The sequence below is a fragment of the Cydia amplana genome, chromosome 5, assembly GCF_948474715.1.
Source record: "Cydia amplana chromosome 5, ilCydAmpl1.1, whole genome shotgun sequence".
Lineage (NCBI taxonomy): Eukaryota > Metazoa > Arthropoda > Insecta > Lepidoptera > Tortricidae > Cydia > Cydia amplana.
The window spans coordinates 7110780-7136505 of NC_086073.1; the positions used below are offsets into that span (position 1 = coordinate 7110780).

At 39.5% G+C, this 25726-nt stretch overlaps 4 protein-coding genes and 1 long non-coding RNA gene across 12 annotated transcripts in view; 3 read left to right on the forward strand and 2 right to left on the reverse strand.

Annotated features, from left to right (window-relative positions):
* The window catches only part of LOC134648016 (uncharacterized), a 441830-nt gene that overhangs the window by 34845 nt on the left and 381259 nt on the right, over window positions 1-25726 (forward strand). The gene's annotated exons all lie outside the window — the stretch shown is intronic.
* Window positions 1111-9728, reverse strand: LOC134647901 (solute carrier family 66 member 2). 7 transcript variants are annotated; one of them, XM_063502266.1, is made up of 6 exons: window positions 9310-9728; window positions 9094-9230; window positions 5062-5187; window positions 3382-3598; window positions 2713-2845; window positions 1111-1236 (listed from the first exon to the last, which is right to left on the reverse strand). In XM_063502266.1, the coding sequence occupies exons 1-6, from the start codon at window positions 9510-9512 to the stop codon at window positions 1180-1182; spliced, it is 873 nt and encodes a 290-aa protein (XP_063358336.1). In that variant the 5' UTR covers window positions 9513-9728; the 3' UTR covers window positions 1111-1179. The 7 variants fall into 7 exon arrangements, with proteins under 7 accessions (XP_063358336.1, XP_063358338.1, XP_063358339.1 ...); XM_063502268.1 differs by having other exon boundaries at window positions 1124-1236; window positions 5062-5139; XM_063502269.1 differs by lacking the exon at window positions 5062-5187 and having other exon boundaries at window positions 1124-1236.
* Window positions 10250-11674, forward strand: LOC134648450 (mitochondrial import inner membrane translocase subunit Tim21). The gene is made up of 3 exons (XM_063502970.1): window positions 10250-10691; window positions 10860-11042; window positions 11451-11674. The coding sequence occupies exons 1-3, from the start codon at window positions 10350-10352 to the stop codon at window positions 11595-11597; spliced, it is 672 nt and encodes a 223-aa protein (XP_063359040.1). The 5' UTR covers window positions 10250-10349; the 3' UTR covers window positions 11598-11674.
* On the reverse strand, window positions 11825-13694 carry LOC134648452 (transmembrane protein 231). 2 transcript variants are annotated; one of them, XM_063502971.1, is made up of 5 exons: window positions 13507-13694; window positions 13288-13439; window positions 12942-13070; window positions 12278-12506; window positions 11835-12134 (listed from the first exon to the last, which is right to left on the reverse strand). In XM_063502971.1, exons 1-5 carry the CDS (start codon window positions 13643-13645, stop codon window positions 11878-11880), a joined length of 906 nt encoding a protein of 301 aa, XP_063359041.1. In that variant the 5' UTR covers window positions 13646-13694; the 3' UTR covers window positions 11835-11877. The 2 variants fall into 2 exon arrangements, with proteins under 2 accessions (XP_063359042.1, XP_063359041.1); XM_063502972.1 differs by lacking the exon at window positions 12942-13070 and having other exon boundaries at window positions 11825-12134.
* LOC134647965 (hemocyte protein-glutamine gamma-glutamyltransferase-like) lies at window positions 17317-25711 on the forward strand. Its single transcript, XM_063502376.1, has 9 exons — window positions 17317-17970; window positions 20749-21650; window positions 21732-21927; window positions 22841-23029; window positions 23172-23391; window positions 23844-24108; window positions 24340-24624; window positions 24721-24846; window positions 24925-25711. The coding sequence occupies exons 1-9, from the start codon at window positions 17334-17336 to the stop codon at window positions 25075-25077; spliced, it is 2973 nt and encodes a 990-aa protein (XP_063358446.1). The 5' UTR covers window positions 17317-17333; the 3' UTR covers window positions 25078-25711.

Consider the following 25726-nt stretch of genomic DNA (forward strand, 5'->3'; position numbering starts at 1 on the left):
TTTCGAAAATTGTGAAGTCAATTGTGATAAAAAATAAAATATTGGCACATTTTGTCATTATTTGACATTCTAATTCTACGTTTACACGCTCGTTCGAGTGGCGAGGCGTAAGTACCTACCTACCTATTGCAAACGCTAGTGTATAAACGAAGAGAGAACAGAGAGTACTCTCCATAAGTTTAGTATTTAGTTTTAAGTTTTTAAAATACATATGTATGTTAGTCTGTGAAGCGCTGGTGGCCTAGCGGTAAGAGCGTGCGACTTGCAATCCGGAGGTCGCGGGTTCGAACCCCGGCTCGTACCAATGAGTTTTTAGGAACTTATGTACGAAATATCATTTGATATTTACCAGTCGCTTTTCGGTGAAGGAAAACATCGTGAGGAAACCGGACTAATCCCAATACGGGCCTAGTTTACCCTCTGGGTTGGAAGGTCAGATGGCAGTCGCTTTCGTAAAAACTAGTGCCCACGCCAATTACTGGGATTAGTTGCCAAGCGGACCCTAGGCTCCCATGAGCCGTGGCAAAATGCCGGGACAACGCGAGGAAGATGATGATATGTATGTTAGTCTGTAAGGTATTTGTAATATAGGCCTTGTTGCCTGAATTAAATTTCTAAATAAATAAATAATCCCAATTCACCTAGTAATTCGGCTCGCCGCTCGCACGCGGAGTAAGACATAGTATTTATTTATACTATACACAACGCTGTAATGCACAATCGGTGTTGCACGATCATACGATCCAGTGTGATCGGCCGCAAAATCGTCGGCGTGTGTTATTTTCCATGACGTTTCTTGGAATTGTTGAATATAAGTATACAATGCACAGCCTGGAGTCACCTTATTTCGTTAAGTGCGAACACGTGACTGAAATTAGTAGTTAATAGGGTTTGTGAAGTGAAAATCATCTTCTCAATAATATGTTAACTGACTTTAGAATCGGTATAAGAGACCTTGTATTTACTTACTAAAACATTCGCTCCAACGCCGCATATCTCATTTTCAGCTGTTTATTTTCTTCGAAATTCACTACATCCCCCCGATGCGTCACGTCACAAAAAAACACAATTATTAGAATGTACTCTGCGTAGTTATCATCATAACAGTATTAACAGTCTCGCTAGGAGGCGGTAGCGGGCGCGGCAGTGGTGGTGCTATAAGTCGCTCTCGGTCCACTGCTAGTCGCCGCGCCGCGCCCGCCGCGCCGCCGCCGTGTCGCGCCGGTACAGCCACACCTGGAAGACAAAATACTATTTCGAATTATAATATCACTGATATATCTCTCACGTTTTAGCGTTTACGCCGGTGGTGAGGACGCATCCTCAGCAACTACTCCGGAATTCAGTGTTCTCTAATATTTATACTGCCAACCATTCCGTATTCGATTTTAATTACGTCATCTGCGAAAAAATCGCTCTAGTAATTCTCTCGACGCGAACAAAATGTCGAGCGAATTATTCATCAATCATCAGACCAAATTGATTGTTTCAGTTTAGGTATGTCTGATGAAAATCGTTCAAAGTTCGTCCCACTTGATCTTACATATTTGTAAACGCTGGGCGAATCTCCAACATAACACAATCATTGTTGCTGAGGTTATATACCTACATACGAAAAAAAATCTGATTAATTTGACACAAAAGCTTAATAGCTAAAATAAAAAGATAACTATATAATCTCAAATTATAGCTTAAATAAAATAGAATAACAACTAACACGTCACTAATGCGTTTGAAAATACTACTAATTAAAACCAAATGGTCTCAACGCATTAAAAGCTCAGATATAATACTGGATCTATATCTATTTAAGTAAGGTTTAAAATAGCATAACATGCAAACGTTCATACAGTGACATCATTAAATTTGCATCGTACACACAACATGGTAAATTAATCTGTTATCGATGTACTTAATTAGGTATGTTATACGACTCTTGAACCCACAATGTTGCTGTTATAAATACGTAATACGCGGGACTAGTTATTAATAAAGACTGGTTATTAACTCACACAAAAGACGTTGCATTTCTGATTATAGTTATAGATGGCACATCTTAGCGAAGTCGTAGGTACTAAGACTATAAACCGTATAAACATACCGGGGAGGGCTGGGAGTTTTGGGTGTGGGAATGATTTCGTGTATTTACTTACTACTTTGTTTATTGTAAAAAAAGTTACCAAACTATGAATTAAAAATAGCTAGTAAGCGTCTAATGTTATATAATTTCTGTTTTTACACTTTTTACCTATCTTTTGGCTAGTGCATAATATCACCGCACCTAAAATTCTGGGATATGATTATAAAATGGAATGGAACTATAGAAGGCTTGTCAGCCGCTACCACGGTATTAAATAAACTGCGCTTAAATTAGTAGTATAGTATTGTCATTTCCGAGCTTGTGTTTTTGAGCTAACAAGTAACTGCTATGGCGGTTGGCGTTCCGGCGAGAGGCTATCGAAATAAGATACCTAATATGTATTTCAAAGTGCCTCAGTGTCGGAAGTTTACAACAATTATCAAGAAAACTGCTTTGGTACTTATCAGATTTTACCATTTAATGGTGTTGTACCTAGGAAACTACAGGCGATGATCGCATACAACGTGAAAAATGTGTAATTTCGTGGCCTCATACTTACTCACGTATTTCCGTAATATTTTTGCGCTCAACGGAGATGTTATATCTATCTATATCTATCCAGTGGTACTTACTTGGAAGAGTATGACGACGTCTAAGGCAACTTGCAGCGAGCCGCACACCCAGAACTGCGTGGGCGCCTCCCTCATTACAAAATAGGCAGTCTTGAATACGTCGCCGCAGGTCCACATTATCACCATGCTCAAGCTGAAACATAAACAAAAGGAGTTGAGAATATCAACACAACATATAGGTAACCTACAACGTATTGTAATATTTTGTGGCTAGGCTGTGACCAAGAAATCAACATACAGGCTGATTTTTCCTCACATAGCCATACTCTGCGAAGTGACTATGAAGATCTTTCTGAACTTTCACATGGAGACTATGTTGAAGTAGTATAGGGACGGACGCCCGATCCGTATAAATTTGAAAGTGATTTATGTCCGATTGATTTATGGTAGCTTTATTTACCTGCGACTTACGAGCATTCATTCCTATATTTTTAGCGCTGGATCTTGACATGGCTGGCTGGGAAGCTGGTTTATATTAAGGCTTTGTCAAATTCAGATGGCGCAGCGCGGTGTGAGCGAGGCATCACGCTCGCACGAGGCATCACGCTTGCACGAGGCATCACGCTTGCACGAGGCAGGCCAAGAGTACGCGAAACACCGCAGCGTTAAAGCCTTTACACCAAAGCTAATGACTCCTGTTCATTTTTTAAATTTATGTATCAAACATACCTCATCCCCTCAGTGCTCTTGTTCTGATGGTTCTTGGCAATCTGCGGCGCCCCGAGCATGGCCTCCGTGAACACGGCCATGAACCCAATAAGCTCGACGAAGGGCCCGAACTCGATCAGCAGGTACGTGGCGGCGGCCCCGATCACGGAAAACACGAGCATGCAGTCCACGTAGCTTTGGAAATCTGTCCATGCCCAGAAATATTTCCTTTCCATATCTGCAATTAATGTTTTAGGAAATTAGCAGGAAAAGAAAACCCTAAAAATGTTAGAATTGTGTGGTATAGTCGTGTAAAACTGACCAAGTCCGCACAGAAAGAGCGCATATACACGCGAGGATGTTGTCGTGCGAAGTACCTGGGTCTTTCTACCAAACCAAACGGACTGGGGTCTGTCTCTATCTCTCTCACCCTACCTTCGAATACGCGAGCGTGAATGAGAAGTTTTACGACCCCGGTCGTCCGCTTGGTTTGGGTCTACTATTAGGAATGCCTCACCGGAGCAAGGCTTTTGAGGACCTTGCGTGCATTAGCTTCGTGCGAGGCACGTCTGCATCTAGTACACAGACCGAGCTGCTTCAGGTGATATTTCCGGGAGGCAGCGGGTTATGTGTGGACAATTAATAATTGTGAAGCATTGCCGAAAAAAAGTAGCATTCAAAAAAAAAAATGTTTTTTCCAAATTGAAAATAAATTATATTTTAACTGATCCATGTCTTGAAATCAGGGACATACAATGGAAGTATGTTATGTTTATGGTTTTAGTAATACCAACCGCCATTCGACAGTGATTACTGATTACTATTGTCCCCTTATCTTAACACCATTAGGCAGTAGCATGCCTATTAGTATAAATGATAATATATTTGAATGATGGGATAAAAATAACACAAATAAGTAAAAATAAAACATTTTCCTGTAATGCACTTCACTCAAGCTATAATATATGTGACAATACATATAAATACATTGCTAAGTTGTATTTTACAAAAAAATAAAAGCATTTGTTGCAAAAGTGAACATGATGTATTACACATCGTAACATAAATGTCTATTGAACAAGGAAGTAACAATGTAAAGCTTAAACAACATTCTCATGCCAGAGGCAAATGACATCAATAGATAAGATAATAATGTGACATACAGATAGATTTGACCCATTGTTGCTCTGGTGGAGATTATACAAGTATAACTATCATGTATCCTATAGTTATTAGGTTGTAACCCTTGATAAAACAGTTCATTGAACTAGAAATGTACTTTACCAAAAATAATGGAATTGTTACTTCTCATATCTATGTGTTTATAAAGCTTTGAATGAAAAACCACCACATGCTAGGGTATATTAAATAAAAGCTTAACACATTCAGTGGCAGCGCGAGCTACGCGCTACGAGCGTAGCCAATAACACGGGAAAAACCGTATGTAGCGAAAAGCGCCTACGAACAGTGAACTCGCCTAGCGAGTCGCTGGCACTGAATGTGTTAATGGTTAAAATGTCATGGAAACAAACACAATCATTATGCCAAGTAACTTCTTCAAAATGCATGGAAAACCACACAACCGGGATGAATGCAAAGTAAATTTGTAAGCAGATTCTGAAACAAAAATGAAACTTATTGATAAGACAAAACACAGTGTTTTTGCATTCTATACCACGTAAAAACTGTAGCAGCACTCACCATAAAACCGATGAGGCTTTTCCCCACTGGGTGCCCCGCTGTGTTGCTCCAGCCAGCGTGCCGTTTCATCTGGCTGGTCTGAGCCGTTCACACAACACAATAGGATATATAACATGAATATTGCACCTAATGTCACCATCAATACACCAACCACCAAACAAAACATAAATATTGTTAAAAATAATATAATATGCTAAAAACAATAAAGAAAATTAGTCAACCAATATATGATTATAAAGTGCAACTTAAAGTAAACTTAAAATATTTGCAACATACATAAATGAGAATAACAAGCTGGAAAAAAAACAATAAAAGAAAAAAAAAGGCATTATGTAGGTACTTAAAAAATTATAGTAAGCTAATCGAACGAGCGAGCGAAGCGAAGCGAAGTTCTTACATTCGACTTTGAACACACGGCTGGCTAGGGGCACGTCCCGGCATTTCAATGTTTTTAAGCTGAACTTTCAGAGGATAGTTTGATACTCAATAACTTAAGTAAATTTATTCTAATTTAAATGAAATTGGGTGAACGTATAGTCGAGGGCATTATATTTTAGTCATTAAATTTTGAGCTGGCTTGAACAAGAGGTTATTGAGCTAGAAGAGCTTAAAATGCTAAAAAGTCATTTGTGAGGGGTCTTGCTATTCTGGTCATGTTAATTGCAAGAAAGTATGGTCGAGTTTGGTATCAAATGAAAGTGCTCGGTTTACACATTTATAATATTGTTTTTTTAAAGATTTTTTTTTAAATTATGACAATTTTGGAATCCAAGATGGCGGCCATGCACTGTCATTAAATCATAATGGATATCATTTTATAGGTTTTAGGGGGCGCAGATTTCGAAAATGATGATCATTTTGGATTCCAAAATGGCGGCCATGCACTCCATGCAGTATGTCATAAAAGTCGTCATGGATATCGTTTTATAGGTTTTAGGAGGCGCAGATTTCGAAAATGATGACCATTTTGGATTCCAAGATGGCGGCCATCCAGTATGTCATAAAAGTCGTCATGGATGTCGTTTTATAGGTATTAGGGGGCGCAGATTCCGAAAATGATGATCATTTTGGATTCCAAAATGGCGACCATGCAGTATGTCATTAAAGTCGTCATGGATGTCGTTTTATAGGTTTTGAGGGGCGCAGATTTCGAAAATGATGACTATTTTGGATTCCAAAATGGCGGCCATGCACTATGTCATAAAAGTCGTCATGGATGTCGTTTTATATGTTTTAGGGGGCACAGATTTCGAAAATGATGACCATTTTAGATTCCAAGATGGCGGCCATGCACTATGTCATAAAAGTCGTCATGGATGTCGTTTTATAGGTTTTAGGGGGCGCAGATTTCGAAAATGATGACCATTTTAGATTCCAAGATGGCGGCCATGCAGTATGTCATAAAAGTCGTCATGGATGTCGTTTTATAGGTTATAGGGGGCTCAGATTTCGAAAATGATGACTATTTTGGAATCCAAGATGGTGGCCATGCACTATGTCATAAAAGTCGTCATGGATGTCGTTTTATAGGTTTTAGGGGGCGCAGATTTCGAAAAAGATGACCATTTTGAAATCCAAAATGGCGGCCATGCATTATGTCATAAAAGTCGTCATGGATGTCGTTTTATAGGTTTTAGGGGGCGCAGGTTTCGAAAATGATGACCATTTTGGAATCCAAAATGGCGGCCATGCAGTATGCCATAAAAGTCGTCATGGATGTCGTTTTATAGGTTTTAGGGGGCCCCGATTTCGAAAATCATGACCATTTTGGAATCCAAAATGACGGCCATGCAGTATGTCATAAAAGTCGTCATGGATGTCGTTTTATAGGTTTTAGGGGGCGCAGATTTCGAAAATGATGACCATTTTGGATTCCAAGATGGCGGCCATGCAGTATTTCATAAAAGTCGTCATGGATGTCGTTTTATAGATTATAGGGGGCGCAGATTTCGAAAATGATGACCATTTTGGATTCCAAAATGGCGGACTTTCACTATGACATAAAAGGCGTCATGGATGTCGTTTTATAGGTTTTAGGGGGCCCCGATTTCGAAAATGATGACCATTTTGGAATCCAAAATGACGGCCATGCAGTACGTCATAAAAGTCGTCATGGATGTCGTTTTATAGGTTTTAGAGGGCGCAGATTTCGAAAATGATGACCATTTTGGATTCCAAGATGGCGGCCATCCAGTATTTTATAAAAGTCGTCATGGATGTCGTTTTATAGATTATAGGGGGCGCAGATTTCGAAAATCATGACTATTTTGGAATCCAAGATGGCGGCCATGCACTATGTCATAAAAGTCATCATGGATGTCGTTTTATAGGTTTTAGGGGGCGCAGATTTCGAAAATCATGACCATTTTGGATTCCAAGATGGCGGCCATGCAGTATTTCATAAAAGTCGTCATGGATGTCGTTTTATAGATTATAGGGGGCGCAGATTTCGAAAATGATGACCATTTTGGATTCCAAAATGGCGGACTTGCACTATGAAATAAAAGTCGTCATGGATGTCGTTTTATAGGTTTTAGGGGGCCCCGATTTCGAAAATGATGACCATTTTGCAATCCAAAATGACGGCCATGCAGTATGTCATAAAAGTCGTCATGGATGTCGTTTTATAGGTTTTAGGGGGCGCAGATTTCGAAAATGATGACCATTTTGGATTCCAAGATGGCGACCATGCAGTATTTTATAAAAGTCGTCATGGATGTCGTTTTATAGATTATAGGGGGCGCAGATTTCGAAAATGATGACTATTTTGGAATCCAAGATGGCGGCCATGCACTGCGTCATAAAAGTCGTCATGGATGTCGTTTTATAGATTTTGGGGGGCGCAGATTTCGAAAATTATGACCATTTTGGATTCCAAAATATCGGCCATGCACTATGTCATAAAAGTCGTCATGGATGTCGTTTTATAGGTTTTAGGGGGCGCAGATTTCGAAAATGATGACCATTTTGGATTCCAAGATGGCGGCCAGGCAATATTTCATAAATACGTCATGGATGTCGTTTTATAGATTATAGGGGCGCAGATTTCGAAAATGATGACCATTTTGGATTCCAAAATGGCGGACTTGCACTATGACATAAAAGTCGTCATGGATGTCGTTTTATAGGTTTTAGGGGGCCCCGATTTCGAAAATGATGACCATTTTGAATTCCAAGATGGCTGCCATGCAGTATGTCATAACAGTCGTCATGGATGTCGTTTTATATGTTATAGGGGGCTCAGATTTCGAAAATGATGACTATTTTGGAATCCAAGATGGCGGCCATGCACTATGTCATAAAAGTCGTGATGGATGTCGTTTTATAGATTATAGGGGGCGCAGTTTTCGAAAATGATGACTATTTTGGAATCCAAGATGGCGGCCATGCACTATGTCATAAAAGTCGTCATGGATGTCGTTTTATAGGTTTAGGCCCGGCGCAAATTTCGAAAATGATGACTATTTTGGAATCCAAGATGGCGGCCATGCACTATGTCATAAAAGTCGTCATGGATGTCGTTTTATAGGTCATGGTCATCATATTCGAAATCTGCGCACCTGTTTCAAATAAGATATAGATGCATCCTAGTAAGTCAACAACATCTATATCTACTATCGAAATGTACTTTTGATAGTAGTAGTACGAAATGTAATCTGAAAGGAAACAAGTAATGCATTCCTGTAATGAGGAATCGACATTGATTCCAATTACTAGTAATTGTAATATTCGAGAAATTGATTCCTGATTCCTCAAATGGAATTGTACTTAGTAATTCGGTATTGTTACATTTCAAAGTATCTAATCTGGGAATCGGTAATCAGATTAAAAAGTAATTTCAAGTAATCGTGGAATCAGGATTCAATTACGAAATGCCCATCTTGGACTAAGTAGCACTGCTTTCAATTGATCTTTTTGACGAACCGCGAGTTCTCAGTTCGGGGCGAACTACTAGTTATCCAGTATCCATAATCTATATTTAGGTATCAGTAAGTAACTAAATAAGTATTTTCATACCAAATAAAGATTCACCTGTAAATATTCGCTCCCTTGCTCTTATGATTTGGTTCTTTTTGCGAACATTGACACAGAGGTGGATCATTACAAACATAGTAATGTTCATGACAATACTTTGGATCAGGAGCGGCAACTCATAACGTTTGCCAAACCTAAAATAAAAAAAAGGATGTTAATATTATACAGAAAGTAAAATATAGTAAATTAAACTAATTTCTGTATTGCACTTACCAGAATAATATACGAAGTGTGTTAGCTATTAGAAGAGTTAAGCAAACATAAAGGGAAAACCCTTCAGCATCCTGTGTCCTTTTGATTTGACGATACTGTGGAATGTATGGTGCTACGCCACCGATAATCATGGCTCCAGCTGCTCCCCATCCTACTAGGTGCCCGACGGTCAACCCCAACTCATCAGAAATAATCCAATCCATCTTTAGTTTCTATATTTATAAATTAATTAACAAATTGTGCACTTTTGCATTTTACTGAACTAGTATTTAAAAAAATCATTTCTATAATTCAAGGACACCATTGTTAAAAATCAGATGGATACATTTCCTTTTTATTGTAAACACTGCCTAGATTCGTATAAATATCTTAATTATATTGTAAAACATAAGCTGCTGGAATGAAAATTGATTATTGGACTAGCTATGTTGTCATCGCTGTCATCGTATCAATTTGACAATACAACATACGTTCCGGTTCCTTACAATATTACACACAACAGAAAAAAAATACGAATTAAATCCGTTAATGAATAATAGCATTTATAATATAAAAATCAAGTTCTAGGGGAAAAATAGTTTTGTTTCTTAATTTTGTTTACATTGACCTCAAAAAGTCAGTTGTTGCACTGGTGGTTTTCCAAATTTTTGCAAGTTTACTATTTCTGAACGGTTTCGTCTTCATGTGGGTTGCGTTTAGTTGTTTCGTAATAAAATCGTTTGTGGTTTCTTAAAGTTATTACCGACATTTTCGTTAATTAAATAAATAGAAACGGTTTGTTTTATAAAGGTGATAGTAAAGTGGTCATATTTTATTTTTATCTTTTATAACGATTCCTGATACTTCAAAGATTTGCGTTTAGTTGGTCTTCTTATAGGTTCTTATTCGATTATTCGACGTTTGTCACTGTCATTGTCAATAGTGTCAATATAAAAATAGCAATAACCTTAAAATTGTAGATTAGATAAAAATATATTAAAAACAAAAAAAATAATTTGGTCAGTGCAGTCCTTAAGCATATCATAAACACTGTAAATAAAATGACAATTATTTCGAAGTTTCTCCCAAGTTTACGGAATGGAAGACCACTGCAATTTGTACCTATAGTTCTACATAAAAATAATATTACTAGCAGTCGATGCTATTCTACAGAAAAACGAGAAAGTAGTTTAGCAAAAAGCCAAGAAAGGGCCGAAGTATCCACTGATGTCCGACCTTTAGGAGAAAAGATAAAGGAGACGACTAAAACGGTGTCATATACTGGCGTTATATTGCTCGGTGTTGGGGTCACCGGTATAATTTTTTATTATGTCTTCAGGGAGTTATTTTCTAGTAACAGCGCAAACAGCATTTATTCGACTGCTTTAGAAAAGTGCAAACAAGTACGTACCTACTCTTTTATAGCTGGATCTAAATATTAATCTAATAATCTAATCAAAACAAATTCAATTCAATTTTCTAACACTTGATCCAAATTTCACATTTCATATTTATGATGCTTGTGATGGGCTGCTCGAGGTTTTATCTGACGATATATCTTACCATTTTAGGATCCTAGAGTAGAAGATGCATTGGGTGCTCCAATTAAGGGTTACGGAGAAGAGACCTCAAGACGACGTCGCACACATGTCAGTCATGCAGTGTATGAAAAGGATGGAGTCAAACACATGAGGATGAGGTTTTATATCAAAGGAATCAGGAACAAGGCAGTTGTTGAACTGGACATGAAACAGGTCAGTGATCTTTATCAATTTTTGCAAAAATGTTTCATAATGTATACTTCTTCCTTGGACCTTCTAAGCAACCATGTTTATATTAGGATTGGATATTTCGGTTCGATAACTCGAGATATTTTATTAAGGAAATTAGAACTTTAAATTAAATTACATAAGGTTCAAATTTCTTCCATTTTTTCCCGCAAGTTATCAACTTCTTCCCGCCATGTACGGATTTAGGATATATAGGATGTTAGATTTACTATAGTTTGTAAATTATCAGACAATTGTAACGTGCATGGGTGTTTTGAGTGGAACTTCTGACACTTTCATGAAAGGGCAATTTTTAATAGATACATTAAGTAATCATGTATCATTTATGTTTATAAGCTAGTTGAATAACCACAGATTAACATTTGATTTCAGAATGATTATGGCAACTACCAGTGTCGGTATCTATTGGTGCAACTAGATGACTACAGCGGCAAAACATTCATCATTGAAGACAACCGTGCTGAACTCGACCGTAAAGATTTTGCTGGCCAATTACCTACTCTTACCCTTACTCAGTGAATAACTCATGTAGATAAGTAGTGTGTACATACCTAATTGTTATAGTTATAAATTGTTGAACAAAAATTTTTTTTTAATTTGTTTATTTTATGATCAATAAAATTATGACATTAATGACAAAATTAAAACTTTAAATTAATAGGCATTATCATCTAAATATTCTAAATTAAAATATCAGCCTATTTAGTAAGTAGTCTCTGGGATTACTAACTTATTATTTTATCTTTGGTAAAATATTTTTGGGAAATTATATGATTATTTAAACGGTACAGCTTTGTAGTTACAGTTTCTTCCACGTAACTACTTCCCATGCCATCAGTAAGCGATTGCTGAAAACGAACTTTTTGATTCTATTAAAAATCCAGTAAAACACTACTGCCATAGATAGATACTGTGGCCACGCCCATTTGACCTCCTGCAGAAGGCTTGGTGTATACAGTACTAGGTTTTCAGGTATTCTTAGTCGTATTTTGATATTCATTGTTCCAGTATGTCCATTCTGGCTTCTAGAGTGTAATGTTTTAGTGTCAATAATAGCTGAAACATAAAGTAAAAGTAAACTAGAAGCTTTCGATTTGAAGTCACCTATGAAGTTATATAGTATACATAAAAGGATAAATAGTGGGTACTAAATTCTTGCTTATATTATAAATCTTGTAAATACTGTAGATTTATATTACCTTCTCTGATAAAGTAATCTTCTAAAATAGCATTTACAACATCTTTATCTTTCTTTTCCAAGTATCTGAATAAAGATGTATTATAAATAGTGTCTATAGTGTTTGGACGACATGGCAAGTGGGAGGCCTGATGTAATGTCAAGTCTCCGTAGTAAATGAATGCAGAGGGTGGTAGAGAAAATTCCTTAGTTATTATTGCCAAACCCTGCATGTGAAGGGGGCATACAGTCTGTAAAGAATAAAGATTGATTATGATATTATGCAGAATCTTATTTTTTTTAAAGTCATAGCCATATTGTCTTTATGGAAGTCATAATCATAAATCATTAGAAGCTCGAGCAGTTGTGATTGTGACAACAATTACAACTTTAAAAGCCTTGCTTTAACAGCGATGGTTTAAGCCTTTAGAGCTCTGCTAAGGGCACACTAACAAGACTAGTAACTTTTTAGTTACTAGTGTTGCTAGTGTGTTTAAATATATAGTTTGTCAAAGGACTGTCTCATTTTAAACATAGACAGAGAGAATCATACTATCTTTGTCTTACACTAGTACTAGCACCCAACAGAAAAGGATGAGTATAGTTTTTTTTTGTCTTATTTACTGACAAATTGGTTTGACCTATATTCTAATGTAAGAGAGTAAAATCTTTTTAGTAGACCTCACCTTTAATTGGAAGTCCAATCCTAAAAGTAGAACTATTGAAGCTAATGGCTTGACTTGAGGAATTTGGAGAAGAAATTTGAGTTCCAATACATCATTAGTTCCATCACCATTATTATCATGCTCATCCACCTAAGAAAATTAGACAAGTAAAGATTAAAAGTAAGACCTAAGTAAGAAAATGAGTAAAGCAAACTAACAGCATGCAGGCAAAGTAAATGGGTGGTGGGAGAGTATTTCACATTTTACCATGGTATGATTGATACAAATCTGACACTTTTTATGACTTAAAGATATGTTTATTTGTTTGGATCCATGCCTTCCCAATCATGTTGCTTCGTAAATTTACCTGAAATTCAGCACAGTATTCATCATGATCATAGTTGTCATTACCACACACTATTGGCTGACTAGGATCATCGGTCTCTGCCACTAAAAGATAGTCGTATGTAAAATGTACCACCGGTTGTTCAAAGTAACTCTGGGACTTTAACCAAAACCCTGCAAATAAGTTAGGTTAGCGCATCGGTCATACACATGTCATACTCAGATTTGTATTTGTTTTTACCTCGACCCCCGTATGCAAAAACGAATGGCAGGATAATAATAAGTCCATTTGTCAGCAATATGAAAAACATTGCTTTCGAGAGAAGGTAGCTTTTGTATTGAATTTCCACATTATAAGTAAATAGCGTAAACAACTTCATTACGATAGTGGAGAATTAATTTAGGCTATATTCCTTGATGTATCGTTAGCATTTTCTTCTTCTCCTTACTTCGTAGTAGTTTCTTAATAAATTCAATAAACATTTAAGTATTGATTAGAACAATACAACAGCAATGTTATGACATTCCGTGAATTTCGTCCGTCAACAAACATTAAATAATTCGTTGCTTAGCAACTAGTGTTGCAAGGGTATTGTAACTTTTTTAAAGCCCTCGCAGACGACGGTACCTAGCGTCGAGCTTAGTGCGGATCGATAAAAAGGCCCTCCACACGAAGTCGCCAACGCGAGTGTGAAGTCGATTTCGTTGTTAGCCAAAATCGATTCCACACTCGCGTTCGGGGCTTCGCGCTGTTATTCGCGCACGAGTGTCGAGGAAGCTAAAGACATGATTACGTGCCAGAGCGAGATAGAATATTATTATTCTGATGCACTGCGCGAAAAACTATTTTTTTTTATCTGCCTCTCTGTCGCACTTGCATATATTCAAGCGTTGCATATTCGTTGCTCCTACTTAGCCAGTTATGCGTTAGAGGGAGCAAGCGATACCTATAGCTATCTTCCACTGCATAGCTGCGTCCCTAAGGCTTGTCGAGACCTGCCACGCGTGGAAACGTAGAATTGAATCGCATGCCATTTGTTGCAAGGTCTGTAGAAGCCTTTAGTTGAAAGCAAATGCTTAGTTCACGAATAGCACGCTAGGTGGCTCTGTTATGTATATGAAAATCATGTGATTCAGATTTTTCACGTGATGGATGATGATGGGTTGGCCGGGCGAAGTATTTAGCAGATGGCGCCATCATAGCTTGCCCTGTCAATCCCTAGAATGGGGTTGGCAACTGTCAAAGGTTTGCATAGATGGCGCCATCATAGCTTGCCCCTTTTTCTATGAGATTTGACTTAAAGGGCTGGCATCCAGGGCATTAAAAAAACAAAAAATCGACACAATTCTAGGGATTGACAGGGCAAGCTATGATGGCGCCATCTGCTGAATACTTCGACTGGCCAACCCCATTGTGTATTTTTTTTGTTTTATTAATGCCCTGGGTCACCTGGATGCCAGCTCTTTAAGACAAATCTAATAGAATAACGGGGCAAGCTATGATGGTGCCATCTATGCAAACCTTTGACAGTTGCCAACCCCATTGATCATGTAGTCCCCAATTCCCCATATACATAGTTTTTATTTCATTCCTACTAATATATATTTTTGATACTACGTCGGTGGTAAATAAGCATACGCGGTCCTGGTGGTAAGCTGTGACCATAGTCCATGGACGTCTGCGACTCCCGGGTGTGTTACAATGGGCGTTGCCGACACTTTAAAAACCTGTACACTCCTTTTTTGAATCCATGGACCCATCGAATCCATACTGTAGTGTGTAGTCACTTCCCTCGAGAAAACCTTGGCAGGGTGTCATTAGCACGCGCCACGCGACTATTTAGGTTTCAGGGTGAGGGTCAACGCTGAAAATGTCAACATATCAATATCAATAATCAATAATGGATCTTGTGACTCTTGAGGCTTTGGAGACCCGCGGACAGCGTATGCTTATTAGGGCTCCGATAGTCACCCTTCGGGTACGGAACACGGAATTCTAAAGGCCACTTGAACTATAACCCGAGGTTAAGCGGTTGAACCGCTAACCCAGTGTCAAATTGTACCTACTGGTAACCATGGTAACTCCAGGTTTAACCGGTTAACCCCGGGCGGGTTAGTGAATGGTGCTAGTGGCCATTAGTAGGTAGGTATCACGTTTTTTGTTTTGTATGAACAAAGTATACTATTTATTTAATTTTATTAGGTAGGTACTTAATGTTGTTATTAAACGCATGAAAAAAACCATGATTATAAATCAAAGATGGACAAAATTTTACCACATATATCTAAATTTAATAAGGAGTGAAAAAAGCGATAGAAAAGCTTGAAACCCCCAAAACTTCTATGCATTTGACATTTTGCAAGACCTCCATCTACACTAGCGCCCCTAGCGGTGAAATTAAGTACACGCGGTAGCCCTCATTCAGTTGCCACAAAACCAAAGAGTAGGCACAAAACATGTGGCGCCGCGCCGTATCTCGCCATCTAGTTTGGCTGTAACTCGGTGGCACGATATTATCTTCTACATCAATAATTTTTCAAATTTTTGCCTTGCCCAAACTGTCACTGCGGAGTATGGTATAAATAAGAATGATGGTTTTCGAAATTTAGTAGAGTGGTTTAAGTATTGTTTATTGTGTATCCAGTATCCATGTGTATCTTTGTAACAGCTACCTACAGTAAGCAATGTAAGCATGACCCATGGAATGATTATGCTCTAGTCAGTAACTTTCAAGTAGGTATGAATAAGAAAGACAATGGCAATAAAATACTTAAATAATAGCATTATAGTTAGTAGGTACGGTTTAGTTTTAGTAGTGTCGCATTTTGACAAGGTATCAAATAAGCAAATAACTACGCTTTGTTTGAGTTACTTATATGTACAAGGTGATGCTACACCTGCCACTGAAAGTGGGATGGGTCCTACACGTTGTATAGGTCATACTGAGCAACTTTTACTATGGGACAACCTCGAAATCGCGAAAAAAAATTGACTCTCCCATACATTTTGACTGGCTGATGTTGATATCTTGTAACGGGAGTCGTGTCAATTTTTCGTCTAAAAATTCTACCATTCTCTTTTAGGTTAACAAAAGGTTAATCTCTCTAAGTAGGTACGAGTAGAACAAATTAGACTATGACAGATACTTGCGTAGTTTCATCCGCTACTATTGATACTGACTGACTGTACCACTTTTCTATTGATTATTGAGGGAGTCGCCGTTAAATCAGTTACATGATTATGCCAGCCCTATTAGTACCTTACACTAGTATTTTTACATGTCTACTTAGGGTGTGGCTTTAAAAAAAAAAGATATAGGTACATACTACATAGGTACATTGTAAACTAATATTAATGTACACATGATATTGATAACGAAAGTCTTCTTGAATATAAAGGTCCCGTTTTTTTGTACGGAATCCTAAAATATCTCCACTGACTTATTTTTCCCCATTATTGAATTGTTATCGATGTTATCTTATCATTTTCATCAGTGGTACGGCACGGCACGAGAACCTAGATCCGTTGATAATGTTACTTAACAGAAATTCTTAATTAGTGATTCGACAACAAGAAAACGTCAAGATAACAGATGAAGTATTTTTAAATTAAGTACCTACTCCTTTGGAAAAATTAAAAATGCTTCCTTCCAGAAAATAGAGATATCTCAATGATTTAGGTAAGGTAGTTTCCGTGAAAAGGGCCCCATAAATTCCTCTACACTTTATACTTCTATACATACTAGGTTGGTAGGTACTAGGTATATATTGCTTTTGTATAAAGGTATCTGGACAATGGCACGCAGGTATTATTACAAGTGTACTGACGCATTTCACACAGCTAGACTCGTGAAGTTCTGGTTTCTCTACAAGTCAGCGCACAACAACAAAAGGACTTTTAGAAACCAGCGACCCCGGCGCCTGCGTTGACAACTGACACCTAGCCGGTGAATGATCCCTCTGTTAAACTTTCGTATATAAAGGGCTAGCGAACACCTAACCGCAACATTCGCTCTGGTGTCAGCCAAGAGCGCTGTGGAAGTAATAATAAACGACGCCTCCACCAAGATGGCCATGGTCCGACGTTCTAGTATGGACAGGATGTCCTCCAGCATGACATCCAGCATGACTGGAATGGGACTTGGCGGGATAACGGGCCTCACCTCAGGGATGAGTACATTAAGCTGTATGAGGGAGCAGCAAATGACGATTGGCGGGATGCCGTCCAACTACGTGCCGGGATTATCGGCCTATTACAATATATCTAGCTTCTGTCAGCGTCCCGGACAGACCCGGCGTGGGCCCATGCAGAGGGCTGGACCGACGGCTCAGCATCGTCCCGGGCGCTCTCACAGCACCGGCTCCCTGCATCGCATGAAACACTCGATGAGGAACAGCCCCAACACGCAATACACCCATAACCTTATTTGCAAGATGGCTGACCAGAATGAACGCCGTCGCCGTCAAGACACTTTGGATGTCATTCCTCAAAGTTATTACTCACAGCAACCCTTGAAAGTAGAGCTGACTGAGTTCTATTCAAGGGATAATTCGAAAGATCATCATACTGATCAGTATGATCTGGTCAATGATAATATTTTGCCGAATCCGGTATACCGAAGAGGACAGAACTTCTTCTTCGCGGTTCGTTTTGACAGAACCTATGACAAGCAGCAGGATATGATCCGCATTGTTTTTTGCTTTGGTAAGAATAAATTTAATACTCTTCCTTTTTTTAACCGACTTCCAAATCTAAAAGGAGGAGGTTATCAATTCGGATGTATGTTTTTTTTATTTTTTTTTATTTTTTTTTATGTTTGTTACTCCATATCTCCGTCATTACTGGACCGATTTTGAAAATTTTTTTTTGATTGTATGTATATGCACACAGATTGGTCCCGTTTTTGTCAAAACCCGGTTTTGATGATGGGATCCATGAGGAATCGAGGGAACTCCTCAAATCTTAAAGGCATACATATAGTGATTTTTGTGTTTTTATCAACAAATCAAGCATATACATTCAAAAAAGTGATGAAGTGGAACTGCTGATGATGATCAGAACGGAACTCTTCAACGACGTATAGTACACGTTTGACGATTTGTCCTCTTCGTTATGTTTGTTAAGCAAGTTAAGTTTTTAATCCACATTTTTGTCAAGCTCGAGTTCTGATGATGGGATCCATGAGGAATCGAGGGAACTCCTCAAATCTTAAAGGCATGCGTATAGAGATTTTTGTATTTTCATCAAAAAATTAAGCATTTTCATTAAAAACTGTCGCATTTGATGCAGTGGAACTGCTGATGATGATCAAAACAGAACTCTTCAACGACGCATAGTTCACGTTAGGCGATTTGTCCTCTTCGTTATGTTTGTTAAGCAAGTTAAGTTTTTAAGCCAAATTTTTTTCAAGCTCGAGTTCTGATGATGGGATCCACAAGGAATCGAGGGAACTCCTCCAATCTTAAAGGCATGCGTATAGAGGTTTTGTATTTTCATCAGAAAATCGAGCATTTTCATTAAAAACTGTCGCATTTGATGAAGTGGAACTGCTGATGATGATCATAACGGAACTCTTCAACGACGCATAGTTCGCATTTGGCGATTTGTCCTTTTCGTTATGTTTGTTAAGCAATTTAGGTTTTTAGGCACATTTATGTCAATCTCAAGTCCTGAACATGGGATCCATGAGGAATCGAGGGAACTCCTCAAATTTTAAAGGCATATGTATAGAATTTTATATATTTTCATCAGAAAATCAAGCATTTACATTAAAAACTGTGGGATTTGATGAAGTGGAACTGCTGATGATGATCAGAACTCTTCAACGACGCATAGTACCTACACGTTTAGTGATTTTGAATTTCGATTTTGACTTGGACTGGGCCCCGGACTTCGGACTCGGACCCGTACTCGGACTCGGACCCGGACTCGGATCCGGACCCGGACCCGGATCTTGACCCGGAAAACCACTATGATACTTAAACTAAAAAAACACTATGATTACCATAAAATGTATAGGTACGAGGGGCGTTCAAAATATTCTCGGTATTGATATCTTACGACCTCTTCTAAAATTTCTTTCGTTACTGGCCGCTAAGGTTTATTCATTGACATTAAAAAAAAGTATAATTCGAACCGAGATGGTCTTTTGTTTTTCTGCAATTGCTGAACAAACATGAACATCATGTGCGAATTGACAATGTGAACTAAATTAGAACATCGATGCGTGATAAAATTCTTGACAAAACAGGGTAAAAATCAAAAAACCATAAAAGAGGAAATGGATTGTGTTTACCGTGAATCTGCTCCTTCTTTATCTACCATTCAAAAGTGGTCAAGCGAGTTTAAACGCGGAAGGGAGAGTATTGAAGATGACCCTAGACCTGGCCGGCCTGTAGTAGCTACTTCACAAGAAAATATTGATAAAGTGGAAAAACTTATATTGGAAGATGGTCGAGTGAAGGTAAAATCTATAGCACAAGTAACCAATCTCTCTATTGGTACCGTACATGATATTATACATGACCATCTTAATATGTCAAAAGTAAGTGCAAGATGGGTTCCGCGAATGCTGACTCGGCTTCAAAAAGACATGCGTGTAGCTTGTTGTTCCGATTTTTTTGACCTGTGCGGTGAAAATCCTGATGAGGTGCTGCAAAGAATAGTTACTGGAGATGAAACCTGGGTTCATCATTATGACCCAGAGAGTAAACAAGAGTCCATGCAGTGGCACATTAAGGGTTCAGCTCATCCCAAGAAGTTCAAGGTCATCCCTTCAGCTGGCAAGGTCATGGCCACGATATTTTGGGATTGTGAAGGAGTATTACTAATCGATTATAAAGAAGAAGGTGTAAATATCACAGGACAGTACTACGCTAACATTCTACGTCAATTAAAGGATGTAATTAAAGAAAAGAGGCGAGGAAAGTTAACCAAAGGTATTCTGCTTCTGCATGACAACGCCCCCGTCCATACTGCTCATATTGCCAAGGCAGCTATTGTTGAATGTGGGTTTAAAACTGTTACTCACCCACCGTATAGTCCGGACTTAGCCCCCAGCGACTTCTTTTTCCTCCCCAATCTTAAAAAGGATCTGCGTGGAAATAAATTTTCTGACGATGAAGCATTGAAGGCGGCAGTGGAGGAGCATTTTTACACGAAAGATAAAAAATATTTTTACGAGGGATTAAAAAAAATAATTGATCGATCTTTTAAGTGTATGAACATAGGGGGGGAGTATATTGAAAAATAAAAATATCAAACTTTTCGTACTTGTTTGTTTTCATTCTCATACCGAGAATATTTTGAACACCCCTCGTACATATTACCAAATAAAGTATAAGCGCCGTTAAGTGGGTTAGGCTAGTAGTTAGAGAAGTCGGTTTTTTTCTATTAAAGATTATATAGTGATCATAATGAGGTACTTACCTTTTTTGGTTTTGTATAAAGTCATTTTTATTAAGAACAATATTTACGTTTCAGGTTCAAAACCGAGTGTTACCAAGGGAACGCGGGTTGTTCTACCTGTCAACTGGAGCTCTCAGCAAGGTGTATTCCAACACTCACGTGACATGATGGGAATGGGCATGGGTATGGGTATGGGCTTGGGAATGCCCCGAATGCCAGATAGCAGCAGCAACATGGCTACCGCTGGATCTATAGGTCCTATAGGGCCGATGAACACGATGGGTAATATGAGCTCTATGGGACCTATGGGTCCTATGAGTGGAATGAGGGAAACTACGACTTACGGCGTTCGACGTAGTTCGTTCAGTAATGAACCTTTGCCGCTCCAACATAGTCCTCTGAGCCCACACGGGCCAATGGACCGACCTATGATCGATCGCTACGGAGGAGCGACACAGCACTCTTCCTCATTCGGCCGTAGTTATGGTTCACGGCACGGATCTCGTCATGGGTCCCGGCACGGTTCTATGCAGAACCTAGCTTCTCTCGCCCATGATATGGACAGGTGGGATATTAGCATCCAACGTCAAGACGGAAACACCATAACATTCCAAGTGCATGTACCAGCTACCGCGCCTGTGGGTGTATGGAACTGTTGGGTTCAGACCAATCGCTTAGGCCAGCGCGACAACCGCCACGATTACAAATGCGATGAAGATATTTACATGCTCTTTAATCCCTGGTGCAGGGAGGATACTGTTTACATGGATAATGAATCTTCTAGAAAGGAGTACGTGCTCAATGAACAAGGAAAGATTTGGTGCGGTACCTGGCGCCAGCCTAAGGGCCGAAAATGGATTTACGGCCAGTTTGATGACTGCGTATTGCCAGCTTGTATGTACTTGCTGGAACGTAGCGGTCTTGAGCACTCAGAACGTGGAAACCCTGTCCGAGTCTGTCGAGCTATTTCCGCAATGGTATTACATATATTTTTTTATATCCTAAATAAAATATATATTTTTTTAAAACGACCTTTTACCTAAATTTTTTTTTATCAGATAAATTCGAATCATGATGACGATGGACTGATGGTGGGGCGCTACGACGGTGAATACAAAGATGGCGTTGCTCCTCATGCGTGGACCGGTTCCGTGGCTATTCTCGAGCGCTACCTCACCGATGGTGGCCGACCAGTTGAATACGGCCAGTGCTGGGTGTTCTCGGGTCTTGTCGTTACAATCTGCCGAGCTCTAGGTAATTTATAACAGGGATGTTGCGAACATCCGCATCCGCATCCGCAACCGCGGAACTTCCGCATTATTTTCGACATCCGCATCTGCATCCGCATCCGCATAAAATCGAGGCGGAGCTTATGCGGATGCGGATGTCGAACAAGTTGGTACAGGAACGTCTTAGCGGCGGCGTAAGTGCTGGGTAATTTCGTCATTACCTATAACGAAATCGTCTAGATCCAGAAAAGTCGGCCAAGTTACTGTTTATTAAATATAACGCACCTATATTCTTGCTCAAATACTAAAAGTTTCGTTTTTTTTTAATAAAAATATACTAAAAATAAGCAGCAAAGCAGTGGTGGCCGAGTGGATATGACGTCCGACTTTCAATCCGGAGGTCGCGGGTTCAAATCCTGGCTCGTACCAATGAGTTTTTCGGAACTTATGTACGAAATATCAATTGATATTTACGACTAGCTTGTCGGTGAAGGAAAACATCGTGAGGAAACCTGCATACATCTGCGAAGAAATTCAAAGGTGTATGTAAAGTCCCCAATCCGCATTGGGCTAGCGTGGGGACTATAGCCCAAGCCCTCTCGCGCATGAGAGGAGGCCTGTGCCCAGCAGTGGGACGTATATAGGCTCAAATAATAATTATTATTATTTATACTAAAAATGTAATATTTGACGTTTTCTAAGTACCTAATCTTGACATCCGCATCCGCATCCGCATCCGCGGATGTGAGCCTTTAAATATCCGCATCCGCATCCGCATCCGCGGATGTCAAAAAATCTGCATCCGCAACATCCCTGATTTATAATTAACTAAACGCTAAATAATGCTGCCTTTTTTCCGACATAATTTGCTTGTTGGGTATTTCATAATCACAGATCTGCTTTCTAATATGAATGAATACAACACTCACTTTTTGCAGGTATTCCTTGCCGTTCGGTTACGAACTACGTGTCGGCTCACGACACTAATCGAACATTCACCGTCGACAAGTACTTTGACCACGAAGGAAACGAGGTGCCCAACGGCCCCGATGAGGACTGCTATGATTCCTGCTGGAACTTCCACGTCTGGAACGATGTTTGGATGCAAAGACCCGACTTGCCGCAAGGTGCTTTTTTTTTATTTATTCATGCCTATGGTTAAGCCCTTACTCTTAATGTAAAGCCTTTGAAGTTGATAATTACAGAACATATCTGTGAATGCCTTTGGTCTCTATCTGTCAGCATTTAAAAGGTGTTTTTACTATTCAGGTTACAGTGGCTGGCAGATTATCGATGCTACACCTCAGGAGGAAGCTGAGTCAGTCTACCAATGTGGTCCAGCCAGCGTTGAGGCCGTCCGCCGCGGGGAGGTCGGCTTCCAGTACGACACGCCGTGCATGTACAACCAGATCAACGCCGAACTGTGCCACTTCCAGGAGGAAGAGAATTCTGAGTGGGGATTCATTAGGATGGCATCGAATAATTATCAGTGAGTTCAATTACGCCATATTTTTGTTCGACTAACTATTGTCTTTCTGTAGGTAGAACTTGTCGATCAAATTAATTTCCATATTCTACTTAATTACTCAATTAACACTCGCATTCACTTGTTTGCCACAGACGTGGTATAAAAAATCAAAAAGATGCCTACCTTTTAAACAACTTTAAGCAACTTTAAGTGATCAATCTAATGTCGAATAGGTTTCTAATTTATATAACTAAGCTCGACTTGGACTGATTAGTCTTTAGGTACACGGTAGCCGTTGCGTTTCTCAAACCAGCTCTTTGACATATCTGACCAAACTTGCAAATTATAAAATGCGTGTAAACTGTGATCTCAAACAAAAACAGGATAATATTTAAGTACAGTTATACACAGGGATAGTAACAATAGGTAAACAAGCAACATCCTGTAAAAATGGTACCTATTCACTCTCCCAGAGTTGGCCGTAAGATCCTCACCAAGAATCCAACCCGCGACGATGAGGAGGGCGAGAGCGACATGCTGGAGATCACGCACGAGTACAAGACGATGGACAGCTCGTCGCCCGAGCGGCTCGCGGTCATCGCCTCCTGCCGCGGCTACCAGCGGCTGCAGCAGTATTACGAGTACCCCGACCGCAATTACGAGGACGTGTACTTCGACCTTATGGACATTGATATCGTGCCGTATGGCCAGCCGTTTGATTGTACTATGAATATCCAGGTTGGTTCGATTAATTAACAGTTGAAATGAAGTAACAGTTAGGGAAACACATTTATTATTTAGTTGCTGTTAGGTTTTACAAAGACAGTTTGTGTGATTCGCGTAGAGACAGTTTCAAAAGGAGATTGTCATGGTTAGGCTAAGAGGCGTGAGCCTTGGAAACGCTTTAAATTAAATGTTTTGGTGGGGTGTCAGTTATGCACATCATAAAGTGATCATAACTTTTCTCAGAATAAATCGCACGAAGATCGTACCATATGGTGCGTGCTGACGGCTTCCTCGTGCTACTACACGGGCGCGATCGCGTCGCGTCTCAGGCGGGCGCAGGGCGAGTTCGTCGTGCGCGCCGGCCAGCGCGAGGTCCTCAAGCTGCACGTCACACCGCAGGAGTATATGGACAAGCTAGTAGACCACTCGATGGTCAAGGTCCACGCTATGGCCTACGTCAAGCAGACGCGCCAAGCGTGGTCCGACGAAGATGACTTCCCGCTTCATAAGCCGAGAATGCAAGTGCAGGTAATTTTCGTTGCTGATTACACATGGTATCTTAAGAAAACTTTTAAGTATAGTTTAAACTTAGCTTCATCAATTGAAAATGATGAAATTGTTTAGGTGAGGAGCCAGCCATGCATAGGCCAGGAATGCTCCGTGACATTCAGCTTCCAGAACCCACTGAATGTGCACTTGACCGACTGCTACTTCACCTTCGAAGGGCCTGGAGTGCAGCGACCGAGACAGGTAATAATTCTATTTAATGGTAGTGACTTGAATAAGTTAGAAGGCTAGAGGGTATGCTTACGGTCGGTATGTTTCCAGATCCGCTACCGTGACGTGAAGCCCGGCGAGTTCGTGAATTACCAGGACAAGTTCGTGCCGCGGCGACACGGTGAGCGGCGCATCGTGGTGACGTTCTCGTCGCGGCAGATGGACGAGATCTTCGGCTGCACCACCGTGAATGTGCGAGGCTAGCACGGCCCCGGGCCCCACGCGGCCTCCCCGCGCCGCTCCCCGGGGCCGTCTTCGCCTCTAGCGTCACAAATGGAACGTTCCTACGTCTACGTGGCGCCCGAACAAGTCATTGTTCAAGAGGAACAAGTCGTTGTTCTAAAGACTCTTTAAACGTTTTTTAAGTGTTTTCTCTGAACGTATTTATAAGAATATTTTATGGGGCTGACAACCCGTCGACTGCCTCTTCGATGACTTCTACGACGACCATGGACTCGCCAACGGATATATTCTTTATGGGTTATTTTTCACGCGCACAGTTTAAATGAAAAATCAAAAAATAATGTTTATATTTTCACTATTTTCACAGAGTGTTTTATTATGAATAATCAATGCCAATAATAATAATTTGATATTACGTGTTTAATAAGGAGACCGATGCTTCAAGTGCCATATAATATTTGCTATGACTAATATTATTTCTTTATAAAAGGAATAATATAGATTTAAGATCGTATTTTAAGATTAATATAAATTAGATTATTATTATATATGATTATCTACCAATTATATTTTAACAATATTTTAAAAATACCAAAAAAAGTTGTGTTTGTGTGTTTTTGGGATCTCAAAAATAAAAAAGCATGCACTGAAATAATTATTTGTTTATTTT

Coding starts and splice junctions, on each gene's coding strand:
- LOC134647901 (XM_063502266.1), bottom strand. CDS start 9,512: ATGGATTGGATTATTTCTGATGAGTTGGGGTTGACCGTCGGGCACCTA. Junction 3,599..5,061: donor AAAGCCTCATCGGTTTTATG/GTGAGTGCTGCT, acceptor CATTAATTGCAG/ATATGGAAAGGAAATATTTC. Junction 2,846..3,381: donor AAGAGCACTGAGGGGATGAG/GTATGTTTGATA, acceptor TTTATGTTTCAG/CTTGAGCATGGTGATAATGT.
- LOC134648450 (XM_063502970.1), top strand. CDS start 10,350: ATGACAATTATTTCGAAGTTTCTCCCAAGTTTACGGAATGGAAGACCA. Junction 10,692..10,859: donor CTTTAGAAAAGTGCAAACAA/GTACGTACCTAC, acceptor TTACCATTTTAG/GATCCTAGAGTAGAAGATGC. Junction 11,043..11,450: donor TTGAACTGGACATGAAACAG/GTCAGTGATCTT, acceptor ATTTGATTTCAG/AATGATTATGGCAACTACCA.
- LOC134648452 (XM_063502971.1), bottom strand. CDS start 13,645: ATGAAGTTGTTTACGCTATTTACTTATAATGTGGAAATTCAATACAAA. Junction 13,440..13,506: donor TTTTGCATACGGGGGTCGAG/GTAAAAACAAAT, acceptor ACTTATTTGCAG/GGTTTTGGTTAAAGTCCCAG. Junction 12,507..12,941: donor GATTGGACTTCCAATTAAAG/GTGAGGTCTACT, acceptor TATTCTTTACAG/ACTGTATGCCCCCTTCACAT.
- LOC134647965 (XM_063502376.1), top strand. CDS start 17,334: ATGGCCATGGTCCGACGTTCTAGTATGGACAGGATGTCCTCCAGCATG. Junction 23,392..23,843: donor ATGGCATCGAATAATTATCA/GTGAGTTCAATT, acceptor TCACTCTCCCAG/AGTTGGCCGTAAGATCCTCA. Junction 24,847..24,924: donor GAGTGCAGCGACCGAGACAG/GTAATAATTCTA, acceptor GTATGTTTCCAG/ATCCGCTACCGTGACGTGAA.